The 13,500-nt window shown below is 39.6% G+C and overlaps 1 protein-coding gene and 1 long non-coding RNA gene across 2 annotated transcripts; both read left to right on the forward strand.

The window, feature by feature from the left end:
- The first annotated feature begins 3,394 nt into the window (after positions 1-3,394).
- On the forward strand, positions 3,395-8,859 carry LOC140953570 (uncharacterized). The gene is made up of 3 exons (XR_012167467.1): positions 3,395-3,482; positions 7,965-8,027; positions 8,796-8,859. It is a non-coding gene; the product is annotated as an uncharacterized lncRNA (long non-coding RNA).
- Positions 8,860-9,477: 618 nt separating this feature from the next.
- Positions 9,478-12,973, forward strand: LOC140921927 (uncharacterized). The gene is made up of 3 exons (XM_073371924.1): positions 9,478-10,084; positions 11,448-12,056; positions 12,759-12,973. The coding sequence occupies exons 1-3, from the start codon at positions 9,478-9,480 to the stop codon at positions 12,971-12,973; spliced, it is 1,431 nt and encodes a 476-aa protein (XP_073228025.1).
- Positions 12,974-13,500: the final 527 nt, after the last annotated feature.

Raw genomic sequence — 13,500 nt, forward strand, 5'->3', positions numbered from 1 at the left:
TACTCGGGCCACAAATACACTATATGCCCTCCAAAAGTCATGTGATTGTCCAGTGTTATTTAACAGATTGGATGAGCGGGTGCCCCTATTTACTTGAAGATTTAAATTTGCCGCTGCTGTCTCTGCCTCGATTCCCTTTTTTTTTTGTCCTCCCTCCGCTCCCCAACAACCCCGCCGGCCCCCTCCCCCCTGAACGTCAAGAACAGGCAAATTAGTGTAAAAAGTAGCCCGCTTAGCAAGCGTTTCCGTACGGTTTCGGAGCAAAGAACGAGGACCGCATCGAGGAGCGAGAAATTGGGGAACGAGAGTCAAAGACTTCGCGAAAAATGGCGCGAGTAAAAGAGCTCTCGTTTTATTTCTCGCCCGGCCAAAAATGCAAAACCGAAAATCCCGTATCCTAGCTTCTTTCTTTGCTCCGACACCAAACGGAAACGCTTACTACGCAGCCTATGTAAAAAGCCCTGATAGTATTACTGAAAGGTGAAATTTTTTCGTGTGACTTGCAAACAACCCTTCCCACTCCACCCTAAAGAAAGTCTACCTTTCTAGAGGGTTCTCAGGCATTGTCTTTTCGCTTTCAACTTCCGGCTTCCGCTTCCCTTGCTGTAAAAGAGTTTGTGAGATTGCTTGAGTCCAAAGTAAGTCAGCTAGCTAAACTAGCTGGGTAGTCAGCGTCAATTAGCGTTAAATAGAGGTGTCAATCCAAAGCTTCTCTTCTAATTTGGAAAATTTAAGATTGCTTTGCCCCTTGGATGCGAGAAAGAAGATCAACGCATGAACTGACGTCAACGTCTAGAAGGACAAAGGTAAGCAAATCCTTGTAATTTTTGCCCGTTTCTCCTCATATACTTCTCCGCGTCAGCGATGCGTACAAAGGATATCTTTACTTCACAGGCGATTCAATTTTGTCGGGTTATTTTAAAAATTCCATCAGTCTAACAGTGAGCGGAGCCGAACGTCAAATCGCCATATCAGAGGAAAAAGGGAAAAGTTACGTCGGCTCTTCAGCAGTTTATTAAACAGAAGAGAGATGAATTTACATTTGTCGAGGAAAAATAATATCAGCTGGCTGAATTTCTTGCACCTCAGTAGCATGTTCAACGTTATCTTTGTACACTATAAATGAAACAAAAGTTCGATTCTTGGACTTGAAGAATAGACTATTTCACGGGTTATGACGCCATCTTGGCTGGTGGGCAAACACAGCTAAAATTACAGTAAATTATGGGATTTTGGCCTACTTGAAACCGCTGTAACGCCGCTACAAAGAAGCAGATTTCCACAGCAAAAATGTATTTTAAAAGACATTTGTACTGAGATTATTTTCATGTAGTATAAAGAAGAGATTCAGGTATAACGACCGTGAACGATTTTTTAAGATTTCATACATAACCCTTCTAGGCAACATTATGCAAATTACCATCAAATTAGAAGCCACATGAGAAGATTTATAATTCGAATTTACGGACGTCGTACCTTCTTTTAATAACCCTATTTTCTGTTGAATGTATAATAGGGCAGCACTAAAACACGGAATCCGGAATCCGGAAACGGAAACGGAATCACGGAAACGGAAACGGAAACAGAATACGGAATCAAATATCGATGATAGAAAATTAAAGACTTTCACAATACACAATTTAGTACAATCCAAAGAGAATTTGTCTTAGTTTTCTTGGCAGTTCCCTTAAATATATTCTTGTTATTGTGTCTTGATAAGGTTTGCCGTAGTGTGGGTTACTGCACTGCAAGGCCGATGAAAGTAATTTTACGAGTAATTTTTATTCACGAGTTCATGGGTTGAATAATACAGTTAAATATTACTTTTGTAGCTAATTGTCAAGAATAGTCGAAGTTAGCCTCAGACCACACCACGTGATTGTCCCCAAACCGAATACTCCACACATGACCGACCGGTGACGTGACCACAGTTCCGGTGTTTTAGCAATAAGTTCAACTTTTTCGCCAAGCTGAATACTGATGGCAGACTGGTGTACCGGTAATTGAGTTTACGTGGACATCCATATTTTTTTTGAAGAGGCTTATTAAACATGGCGCATTATTTTGATGTAATCCGGGTTGCGGCATCAAGCAAATGCATGCACAATTCTCTCTTCTCTGTGGACTCCACAATGCCATGGTTCTCTTGAGTAAGTTGTCTTGATAAATAAAACTGAACACTGTTGAAGACAACCCAGAAAAGACACTGAGAAAAACTTGACGGCGATGCCTTTCAGTTATGTAAACGACGCCTCAGACGATTCAAACGAAGTCTGTCTCCATATAACTTACCTTTTTGTTAAGGCACTAGTTTTTGTCAGTCACGTTTTTCTCCTCGCTTTGCCGTCCCATGAGAATTTGCATTCATTGCCGACAGTGGTATCAAGCGTCTTTTCACCGGAATCGACTCCTCTAGTGACACAGCAGTCTCCTCGCCTGTACTCAGCTAATTTATTCATTTGTGCCTTTTTTTTTATCTGTTTATTTATTTCATTGTCATTGCTAATATTATTTTTTTCAAATCGATCACTTGGAACCTTCTTTCACAGATTCCGTATTCCGTTTCCGTTTCCGGATTCCGGATTCTGTGTTTTAGTGCTGCCGGTTCCAAGTGGGCCAAAATCCCACACATTCACTGTAATTTTAGCCGTGTTTGCTCTCCAACCAAGATGGCGCCATAAACCGTTAAAAGGTCTATTTGATGAGTAAGCGTACTTGTTGTGGGGCACAGACCTTGGAGGTAAAAGAAAGATATAACTTTTTTCTGGATGTCTGTGGTAAAAGGTAGTTGCACGGCGGAAGAATTTAGAGTTAGTCTGGAAAAGAAAAAGACGAATATGGAAAAGTATTTGTTGTTTTCAAGAAATATTTTCAAGAAATATTTTGTCCCACTGGAAAATTCCCGGGACATTATATGGAAATTCTAAAAAACTGGTAGTCCGATTTTGCTGGTTGGAACATAATTCCAAATAGAAATTCCTTTACCATTTACAAGTTTCTTGAGTTTCGTACTTAAGTTTCATATGGTACATGTACCTGTAACTACGAATCCAGTCTAGCGCGGCGCGACAATCTGGAAATTTTAGGCAAATGGTAAACAACACGTACCATTCTTACCAAATGAAAATTCCCAACCAAAATTTCCAGAATTTTTTGAACGGTAACAACCAATATTTCTCACTCCATTCTGAGGAAAGTCTGGTAATGACAGTGCTCATCCCAGACTTTCTGGCAGCAGGTTAATTTCACCTTTTGGCTTGAATTTGAAAGATGTGTTGTTGAGTTTGCTCGCCTCCAGTGAACTATTATAACCCCCTGACTGTTCATAACAGTACTTAGTGATTGTTATATAAAAAGAGGTATTAACTCGTCTCTTTTCATTTTAAAACAATTCAAGTTTGCAATGACAGTGAACATTTTGGAATTGAGGAAAAGAAATTGACAGTATAGACACTTCCAGAGACTTCGATTCTTGAACACAGGTAAGCTTATCTTTTGTTTTTATACTTTTCTCTTGTCTTTAATGTAGCAGCAGTCACCCATTTATATACAAGCTACATCATCACCGCCGCCCTGTTAGCTCCATGGGATAAGGGCCGGTCTGCTGAGTGGGAGGCCGTAGGTTCAAACCCCGCCCGGACCAACACTCAGGGTCTTTAAATAACTGAGGAGAAGGTGCTGCCTTTGTAATAACATCTGCAAACGGTTTGACTTTCTAGTCTTCTCGGATAAGGACGGGGGGGAAATTATCTCTATTCCTCATAAGCTCGGCTTCTCGGAGATTTCCCTGCCACAGTCACTCCTTCCAAGTAATGTACAAATTTTAAACTTAATGTTAATTAACCTATTTATTATCGTTTTTATTCTGCTTGTAATTCATTGTGTGTGATAAAATAATAAAATAAAAATAAGTAAACCGTAGGCCCGTCTCATAAGCCCTTGCACATGTAATAAAAATCTGTGGGATGTTAAAGAACCCTATGTGTGCACCGCTTTTGTTGTGAAAATGAGTTCTATTTGCATGAGAAGTAAGATGCTTTGGGAGCATATATTTGGGCATCGTTGTACTAGGTGTACATGAAGTTTGTACGTATATATAATGGCCATTATAGGGATGTGAGTAGAGCAGTAGCATTGTAAGTATATTTTAGGGGGTTGGTTGAGATGGGTGAAGTGACAGCGTGGAGTTATATTGGACGTGAATTGGCAAGATATTTTGGCTGTAGTTTTGTTGATCAGTGAAACTGATTTCTCGTAGAATTTAATGTGAAGTAACAAAAATGATTTTATTGGAAGGTAAAAGTTATTTTAGGTGTTGTAGTGCAGTAATTGTGGGGGTGCTAATTTGGTTATGAAGTGATATAGAGTAGTTACAGTGTGTTGAAATGAAGTGGTGGTTGTGAAAGATCTTATCAATAGTTGAAAACATACTTGTACTTAATTTAAATGTTGTTAGGCTTTTTGGTTATAGGATTGTCTTTTGTATGGAGAGAACGTCAATAAGGGATAGTTCATTTAATTTGGAGAGGGGTTATGAAGATGTTTGGGAGGCTGATAATCAGTTTGGGTTTTGTGGGTTCGGGGAGCTTTGAAAAATCGGTGAGGTCAAGGGAGAACTGGCGTTAAGTCTGGCAATAAAACTAAGGGCCTGTTTACATGAGCCAGGCAACCTCACTTTGGCACCTTAGTTAAACGCAACAGAAATCAACCTCACAATTACATGACAACCGAGCCAGCCCAGTTTGCTGGGATCCCAGTATTGTGATGCCAGAAATTTTCCAATTTAATCATGCTTGCTGGGCAACCTGGCAAATGAAACAAATGAGAAACATGCACACTGCTTCCACTTTCTAAATGAGAACTGCAGCCCCGGGATGTCCTGGGTGTGGAGGGGTTACTCTGGATTTCAAGTGACAGGGATGACCAAATAAGGCCAAAAATCAAAACCCCAGGGCTCCTTTCTCTGGTATCCCTAGGGCTTCCAGCAAAACCCCCAAAAATCCCTGAACCAAAAATTAACCCCCAAAAAATACCATGCCAAATTTCTGAGCCTTACAAATCTTCAGAAAGGAAAACAAGAACTTTGTGGCCGGGATACGTGAGCACTTCTATGAATCATCAGATTATAATAGAATAGCTTAAGAAATCCTGTCTTAAATCAAGCCACAAAATACTTGCCAAATTTTCCTACCCCCCAAAAAACCAGAATCGAAAATCTCAAAACCAAAAAAATCCTTCAATCATACATACATACATACAGTGTACATGTTTTTATCCAGAGTCTTATACAATAAATAGTATATCAACTATTTCCAGATAACAAAAATTACAAACAACAAAAATTCCTAACCATATATGGCTAGTAAGTTATCAATTAATTAAGTTCCTAGTCCAGAATACCCCACCCCCTAAGGCTCCTGGCTGACCCATTTCATGTAATACCATGAAAAAAGCACCTCGACAGAGCTAGTCAACCCGGGTTATGTAATCATGCCCTTAATTAACTGTGAGTTGTATTGTCATGCAGTTTGCACGTGAAACATTATTGTGGAATTTGCTGCTTTTGTGGGTGAGAGAAATCGACATGATCTAACAATTAATCAAGGGTTTTAAAAATAACTCACTCTTGCACCCACATGCATACACACGCAGTTTGCACGTGAAGATGTTGGACTTTGCCCCTTCTACAGTTTCGTACGTGAAAGAACGCAACTTGTGTACTAGTTCTTTTCTGAACATATGGAATGAAATTATACATCATTCAAAGTTAAGAGTAATAGGGTAGCATCAATTAGCTCCAATAAAATTTTCAAACTGCAGAAAGACTTTATATATGGCCACTCATCAGATGTCATTCCTCTCATTGAAACAATGCTGTATTTTTCTCATGCATGATAATGGAATTTTGCATAATCGCGTGACATCTTCTTTGGCTATTGACAAATGAGGGCAAAAATTTTGTCAAACTTTTGGCTGTAAGCAAAACTCGTCAATTCCACACAGTGTGTTTTTCAATGTTTAATACTGCCAATGATTTAAAAAATTATACTCATTACTTCTAAAACTCAAAAAACACCTAAAGCAAGTATGAATGGATAGAAAAAGCAAAAAGTTAACCTGGTTAAACGAATTATCGAATGTCCAAAAACAGAGCCATTTCCTGTAATACGATCTTTGAAATGTCATTCCTCATGAATGCAAACACCTGACAGTAAACATGAAAATCGCCCAAACTCTTTGGGTGTGATCCAAACCCGTTTTGAATTCCAAATATTTTTTGCGTATTTAATCCCTGGATTTGATACTTTCTGAAAAAAATTCTGAAAAAATCGACCAGTCTTTAGGTGAGGTAAAAAATACTGCAAGCTTTAGATTAAGTTTATATTTTCCTTCAAATTGAAAATTATCCCTGCGTTGCTTTAACATGTTCATGGTTTTTATTTCCTTCATCCCCACACTTTTGGGAATTGTTTCTTTGTTGCAAGGTTTTTGGGGTTGTAAAAATGGGATCAAGTACCCTGCTAGCAGAGCTTTCTTTCCAGCGTGCTTCTTACTTTGTACGAGACAGTTGCGTGGCAGACATTCGCGTCGCTTAGCTTGTTTACTTGGCTTGTTTATGTTCGCACGTATTGCATGCCTATTGCAACTTTGAATCAAAACAAGTGATCTCGATTACTCTATTTGTGTGACTCCTAAATAAAAGGAATCATCTTAGCCTCACTTAAAACAGAGACCACAGGCAGCCCAACCTCACTGTTACGTTGGACTAGCTGTGCAGAGACTTGAGGAAACTTGGAAATAGCCTGTTAGCCACTTTGAGGTTGTGTGGTAGACCAGGTCAAGATGTCAACTGTCAAAGTGCATTGTGGGATGGTTTTGGGACACATTTTCTTGCATGGCGGCAAATTCGTCCCCGGAAACAGTCCCACAGTGCATTGTGACAACCATCTTGCCCTGGTCTCCCATGCAACCTCATAGTGGCTAATAGCATGTCATCCATGGTTTCAAAAATGTCATTTGGATTATCATTAGTTACTTGTCACCAAGCTGAATGGAGTAAGATTCCACTACACATCCCCAAGCGTATTGAATATAATATCAATAATTCCTTAATTTTAGCTCGAAATTTCAGCGTTAATTTATATTTTCACTTGTGAAATTACAAAATTGCCATGCCAACATTCTGTATGTGTCAATGCCAAGATGGCGGAAACTTAAAAATAATATTATGACTGAAGATGTCAGGGCAAAAGATGCTGTAGAAAACCTAAACACACATAAGTGGACATGAAAAAGGATTCTCTCAGGTATTTTGTCAAAAAATTCTGCGCATTATGAACTTAAGCCAAAATTTAAGCTCTAAAGTTCTTGGTGCATGGAGTCCTCGATCAATGATCATTTTGATAAACATGCCAAAAACCTAGGATTGTGAACGTCATTTGTCATCCATGATATTAATAGTTAATCAAATGGTTTACCGGTAAAATTGGGGATAATTTTACACACATTTTGTCTAAATTCTGATAATTTCTTGAGCCTTTAAAATTATTCATTTTTTAAATATGGCATGAAATTATTCCCTAATTTAAGTTGTCACCATTTGATTACACATACTTATTATTCTCTTAAGCAGCTCAGTAATAATTAATGGATTTTGTCTTATAGTGTTTGTCGTCTGACATATCGGTTGACATATCAGTTGACATACAGAGTATTGCTCAATATATCAGCTGAGTGTCAGTCAATATGTGGGAGTTAGTCAGTCCCTATAACCTATTGGTTAATAGTCGGTCAGTAGTTGGTTGATTACTTTGCCAATGGATCACCAGCACACCGACAGGCCACTGACACTTGGTTGACACCTCGGCTGACTGTTGGTTCAGATGATGAATTTTTCAGCATTATTGGTTTTGTTAGCAACAAAAGAGAAATTTCTCACTGATAATTATGGTGTTCCATTGCAGACAAAACCTGTAGGAAAACATTGGTTAATGATTCAGCAAGACCAGAAAGCCAGTGCCAAAAAGGTGGGTAATCACATTTGCCTTGCCCATGTTGCAACACTCTATTTACATTGAGATAGAAGGTTTGTTTCAGCACTCATGATGCTCAACCGAAGAACCACTGATACATTACCAATACTGGACTGACAGTTCCCCGATAGGTTGCCAACACTCTAATGGTACTATCGTGACCAATGGTTGACCGATGGTTGACTGATGGGTCAATGCCTCAGTCAGTACTCGAGCGACATTTGACCAACACTCTACTGACATGTGGATTGATATATATTTCAGCCAACACTGGGTTGATATGTCAACCGATAGTTCGCATCTAATAGCCATGCACTTGGTTAGCTCAGTTGCATGATTGAGAGAGTGCCAGTCTGCTGAGGGGAGGAAGTGGATTCAAACCCTGACTAGACCAACACTCAGGGTCTTTAAGAAGAAAAGGGTGCCTTTGTAATGTCATCTGCAAATGGTTAGACTTTCTAGTAAGGATGAAAAAGCATAGGTCCCGTTTTAGAGCACTTTCATGTATCTGCATGGTTCTTGTGGGACTTAAAAGAATCCACACTCTGTTAGAAAAGAGTAGGGGACGTAGACCCTGGCGGTGTCGTCAACCTTTCCTGGGCTTGGTGGGTAATATCTGTAAGGGGAGATCTTAATATGGGGTAACCTCGTGATTCTCCTTCAGGTGTTGAAATGGCTGTTTAAACAATATGACTATGTATGGCCCAGCTCTTAGATTTACAGGACTTAAATTCACCATGTGTATCTTGAATTTATTTTCAGTTGATGGACAACCAGGATGATATTCAGTCAGTAACATCTCTTGATTAGAGAATTTTTCATTTTTTTTTTATCTCAGCAAGTCCAAATATTCATGGTAAGTTGTTGTACTTAATTCATCATCAGAGACCTTATTAGAGACAGATAATTGCGAAGATGGCCTTAATTCATAAGGGAAAGTTTATTACAAGATTAATGGGAGAGCCCCTCGGCACTACCATCCAGTTAGAACTACAAGCATTTGAATTCCCAGCTTCTGCATTTTTTCTGGCCAACAGACAAAGAGGAACTTTTTGGGTAGTTTCTGAAACAATGTTTAACAGCTGTCACAGTAGAAAAAGACACTTTTCAAGCAATTTAGGTTATTAACGACATCACTCAATTAGCTTATATCAATCCATGTCCACTTTTTACACAGTTTTATTTTCCTTCCTTTGATCCTTGTGACTGGAGAAACTGAGATGTTTATCAAAAAACTGAATTTAGTTATTTTTAAGAAATATTCATTTATAATTGCCAAGGAAGAAATGCTTTGATTATCAAACATTAATTCTCGCCATCAATACGGCATAGCAAAATATATGTGGAAAGGAAAATAATTTTTTGTTATGTTGTTATTAGGGCTTTAAAAGGTTTTGGTTTATTACATTTTCCTCTCTCATTTGACCCATGATTATTGACCCAGATGATGGTCTCAGATGAAGAGAAAAGATGGATTGTTGTGGGAATTGCAATGAACAAAGTTGCTGCTCCTGTTTTGCGCGATGCTGTCAAACAAGGGATGGATGCCAACTATGCAAATCTGGACAGACACCGTCAACTTCTCCACCCGCCTTGTACTCTAAAGACATTAACTCATGGTGTGGTCCGAGCAGATCCTATCTTGAAGAACCTGAAATTTCAAAATATAAACAACAATCATCTTGTTCGTGGTCGATGCAACTACAACTTTAACATCAATAGCTCTTTAGATTTGGCCAAGATATATCTGCCAGGTCACCTGGCTCAGTTTTCAGGCTTTGATGACTCACTGGACATGACTGCCATCCTTCATCTGTTGGGATTTAGGAACTACATGCCTGCCGCTGTGTTCTCCCCACACTCCCAGGCTTCAGCCGATGATGTCAGGAAAAATGTCAGAAACAAATGGGGCCATGTTGATGTAACTGAGTGGACAGATGCTCTCTTTAATGATTGCTTTGACAAGCTGAAGACATTGGTGAGGAGTCTGGGATTGACAGCAGGTGTGGAGAGGGACACATTGGATCAACTGGATGACTGGCAAACAAAAGGTTATTACACCTAGACAATAGAATATTATAATTAATCATAAATGTTACCATGTTCAAAGGGAACTGACTCTAAACAATAGACTGCAAGACAAGTGTATTCCACCAGGATACAAACTTAGTGAACACGTCAGCTAAGCCAGCGCAACCTCGTTCCCAGGGTTCTCTCTTACCCGTCCCTATGGAGAGAAAACCTGGGGGCGAGGTTGAAGCAAGCGAAGGTCCTGCATGTTAACTTATATTAACTAATACACAACATAAAGCACGTACAATCTACAGACCTAATGACAGCAATAGACATAGTCTGTATCAGGCTCTCAGTTAGTCAAGACAAGTGAAAAGTGAAGCAACCGTAAGAAAAACAAGCTGTTTTTTCTTTGTTTAAACTGACATTTTTGCTTCTGCTTGTTACCACTCAGTTTTCAACTAACTGAGAGCCTGAAAAATGGTAATTTAGACATAGAGACATGACAATAATTTGCAAACAAGTTGCAGCAATTTCTTTTCTAATAGTCAATAAAAGCACACCACAGAAGGTAATTACATTAAAATGTTATGTAGTTTATGACATTGCTGTAGCTAGACTTGAAGAACAGACAAGACAAGTGTTGCAAATACTTAAAACAAATCTGGTTAGGGCTAGCCTGCGAGCAAGCTTTTCTGGGGCAGTGGGGGGGGGGAAGGAAGGAGAGCTAGCTTCCAACTACATCTCTAGAATTTGAATTCCACCTTCAATTCCCCTGTGGCTCCCCATTGACTGAGCTGTCAGATTTCTGGCAATCAGGATGAATCGGAAATGAGCGCGAATGTAAACAAACATTGAAAAACACATGCCGAGAGTAATTGCATCATTACTAATGTCATCTCCGCCAAGCAGCATTTTGCATTGACTTTTTTGATGCAGATATTCAAATTCCAGAGACGTAGTTGCAAGCTCTCCTCGTTTTTGTCCCACCCCAGAGAGCTTGCTTGCAGGCTAGTTGGGGCTGGTGCATAGTAGGCTTTCACAAGGGAAAAGTGTAAACCCAGAACTTACCTTTTCTTGCCTATTAGCTAGCTGAAACCATGCGAGAACTGCCACTGATAAAACTACGCATTCCTTACAGCTAGTCCTGTTGGGGTTAATGAATAGTGTCCTGAACATGACGGTATAGGTGGAGGGTCTACAGCAGGTGAAATAAATTGAAGTTAGCAGTAATTTTTGAGTATGTCATTCAAAAAAAAAATTAGTTGCAGACCATATTGAGGTTCAAAGAGTGTTTTACTGTAAGCAGGGCTCAAAGTAAGTGACTGAGTCTTGTTAAGGATTTTTGGTTTATTGTTTAGTTGTTACTCAAAGTAAAACATTCATTCTGCTTTATTTAAGGCTGTCAATTAATCATGGGTCATGCTGTGGACAGGGATCTTCTCTGTTTGGTACAAGATGAAGTAAAAGATCTCATCAAGGACTACAACACCATTCATTCGCAACTGAATCTACACAACAAACAAATTGCTCAACTTGAAGTAAATGTTGCCACCCTTACAGATCAGGATGAACGTAAAGAAACGAGGTTAGTTGAGCATCATAAACGCCTTGAAGCGCTGGAAGAGAAGCTACATGTACAGCAGGCAGCAGAGACCAGAAGGGAAGAGATTGGAAAGGTTTTAAAGAGACTTATGTCTTTCAAAACGCAGTTATCGATACGACTTCAAACAGTGGAAGAAAAAGTAGATCAACTAGAGCAAACTCAAACGAAGACAGATCACAGAGTAGGAGAACTGGAACAAAGTCAAACCAACACAGTTTGTCAAGTAGAACTGCTGAAGGACAGTCACACCAAGACAGCTGATGAAGTAGAACTGCTGAGTGATGAAGTACAACTGCTAAAGAAAAGTCAGACTGAGACGGCTGCAAAAGCAAATCAGTTGGATCAAAGATGGGCTGAGGTAGAGAGAATTGGACTACAACTGAGAACACAAAAGGACAAACCAGGTAAGCTATGTTTGCGATTAAGATATTAAAGTGCCCCAGTCATTCATTAATATTGTAGTGAATAAAAGGCAAAACGTTCTCTTTTTCTGACACTTTCAAGCGTGACATTATTTCAGATATGAATCATTCACAGAGTTTCTTCACCGACGCAAAATTCCTGTTGCAGGTGTGGTCACGTGTGAACTATAAAGCGAAGACTGACCAAAGTGTTTCACTGCGAACATACGCCAAACATCTGAGGCGCCTTGTTTTTTTTCATGTAGAGGGATTTTATTCAGTGATCCTTTAAGTGGAAACGTGCGCATGGGTGTTGAAAACGTTTCACGTCCGAGTAAAACGTTTATGGGAAATATTGCCAACAATAACAGCAGTTTCAGTATTTAAACGCGTAGGGGGAGTGGTCCTTATTTATAGCAGGAGAGGTAGTGGATGATACTAGGGAGTGGTTATGGATTTTCAGGCAATGAGTACGGATTATGAAATATCCACAGAGCGAAAAGGAGGGGTTACTTAAAATCAGTGAACACTTCATATATTCCAAAGGATATGGCTCTATGGCTCAGACAATTAATTTTAAGCATGCCCATCCCCCTCTGGAGTTTGTTAAGTGTTGTGTTGCCACCGTGGGGTATTTGTCTTCAAAGTTGTACACGGGGTTGAGAATTTGTCATATATGAATTTATTATTTTCTTTAACTTTTAGTTAAAAAATCCACGACATTTAAAAAGTGCATAAGCAGAAGCTCAAAGATAAATGTGGTGTCTGAAGACATTCTGTTGCATCAAAATGTTATCGCCTTTTACCGAACGTCAACCAGACGAAAGGGGGGGATTTTGAAGAGAAGAGCACCCCAGTGTGAAAAAAATAGCCTGAGTTCTGAGGCGTTTCTGGGGGAAGGGGGAATAGAGAAGCGATGAAGAGATAGAGGGAGTCTCCTCTCCCCCACCCCCTTAGGAAGAAGAGAAGAGCACCCCATTGTGAAAAAATAGCCTGAGTTCTCAGGCGTTTCTGGGGGAAGGGAGAAGAGAGAAGCAATAAAGAGAGAGAGAGCGAATCTCCTCTCCCCCACTCCCTTAGGAAGAAGAGAAGAGCACCTCAGTGTGAAAAAAATAGCCTGAGTTCTCAGGGGTTTCTGGGGATGGGGGAAGAGAGAAGCGATAAAGAGAGAGAGAGAGAGAGCGAATCTCCTCTTCCCCACCCCCTAAGGAAGACCTGATACTCAGGCTATGGAAAAGAATGGTTGAAGAAGCGTTGCAAAAAAATGGAATTAAAATTAACTTTGTTAGCAAACATTTTTATCAAGGACTTTATTGTAAAGTTAATACTGTTTCGACCACTTACGCACTGCGTGCGATTTTTGGCCTCTTTTTAGTGGGGTTTTATCATTCAGAGAAGGTGTTAAGTGAAAACTTAGTCGTTTCCGTCAGATTTAATAACAGGTTGT

The sequence above is a fragment of the Porites lutea genome, chromosome 12 (genome assembly GCF_958299795.1).
Source record: "Porites lutea chromosome 12, jaPorLute2.1, whole genome shotgun sequence".
Taxonomy (NCBI): Eukaryota; Metazoa; Cnidaria; class Anthozoa; order Scleractinia; family Poritidae; genus Porites; species Porites lutea.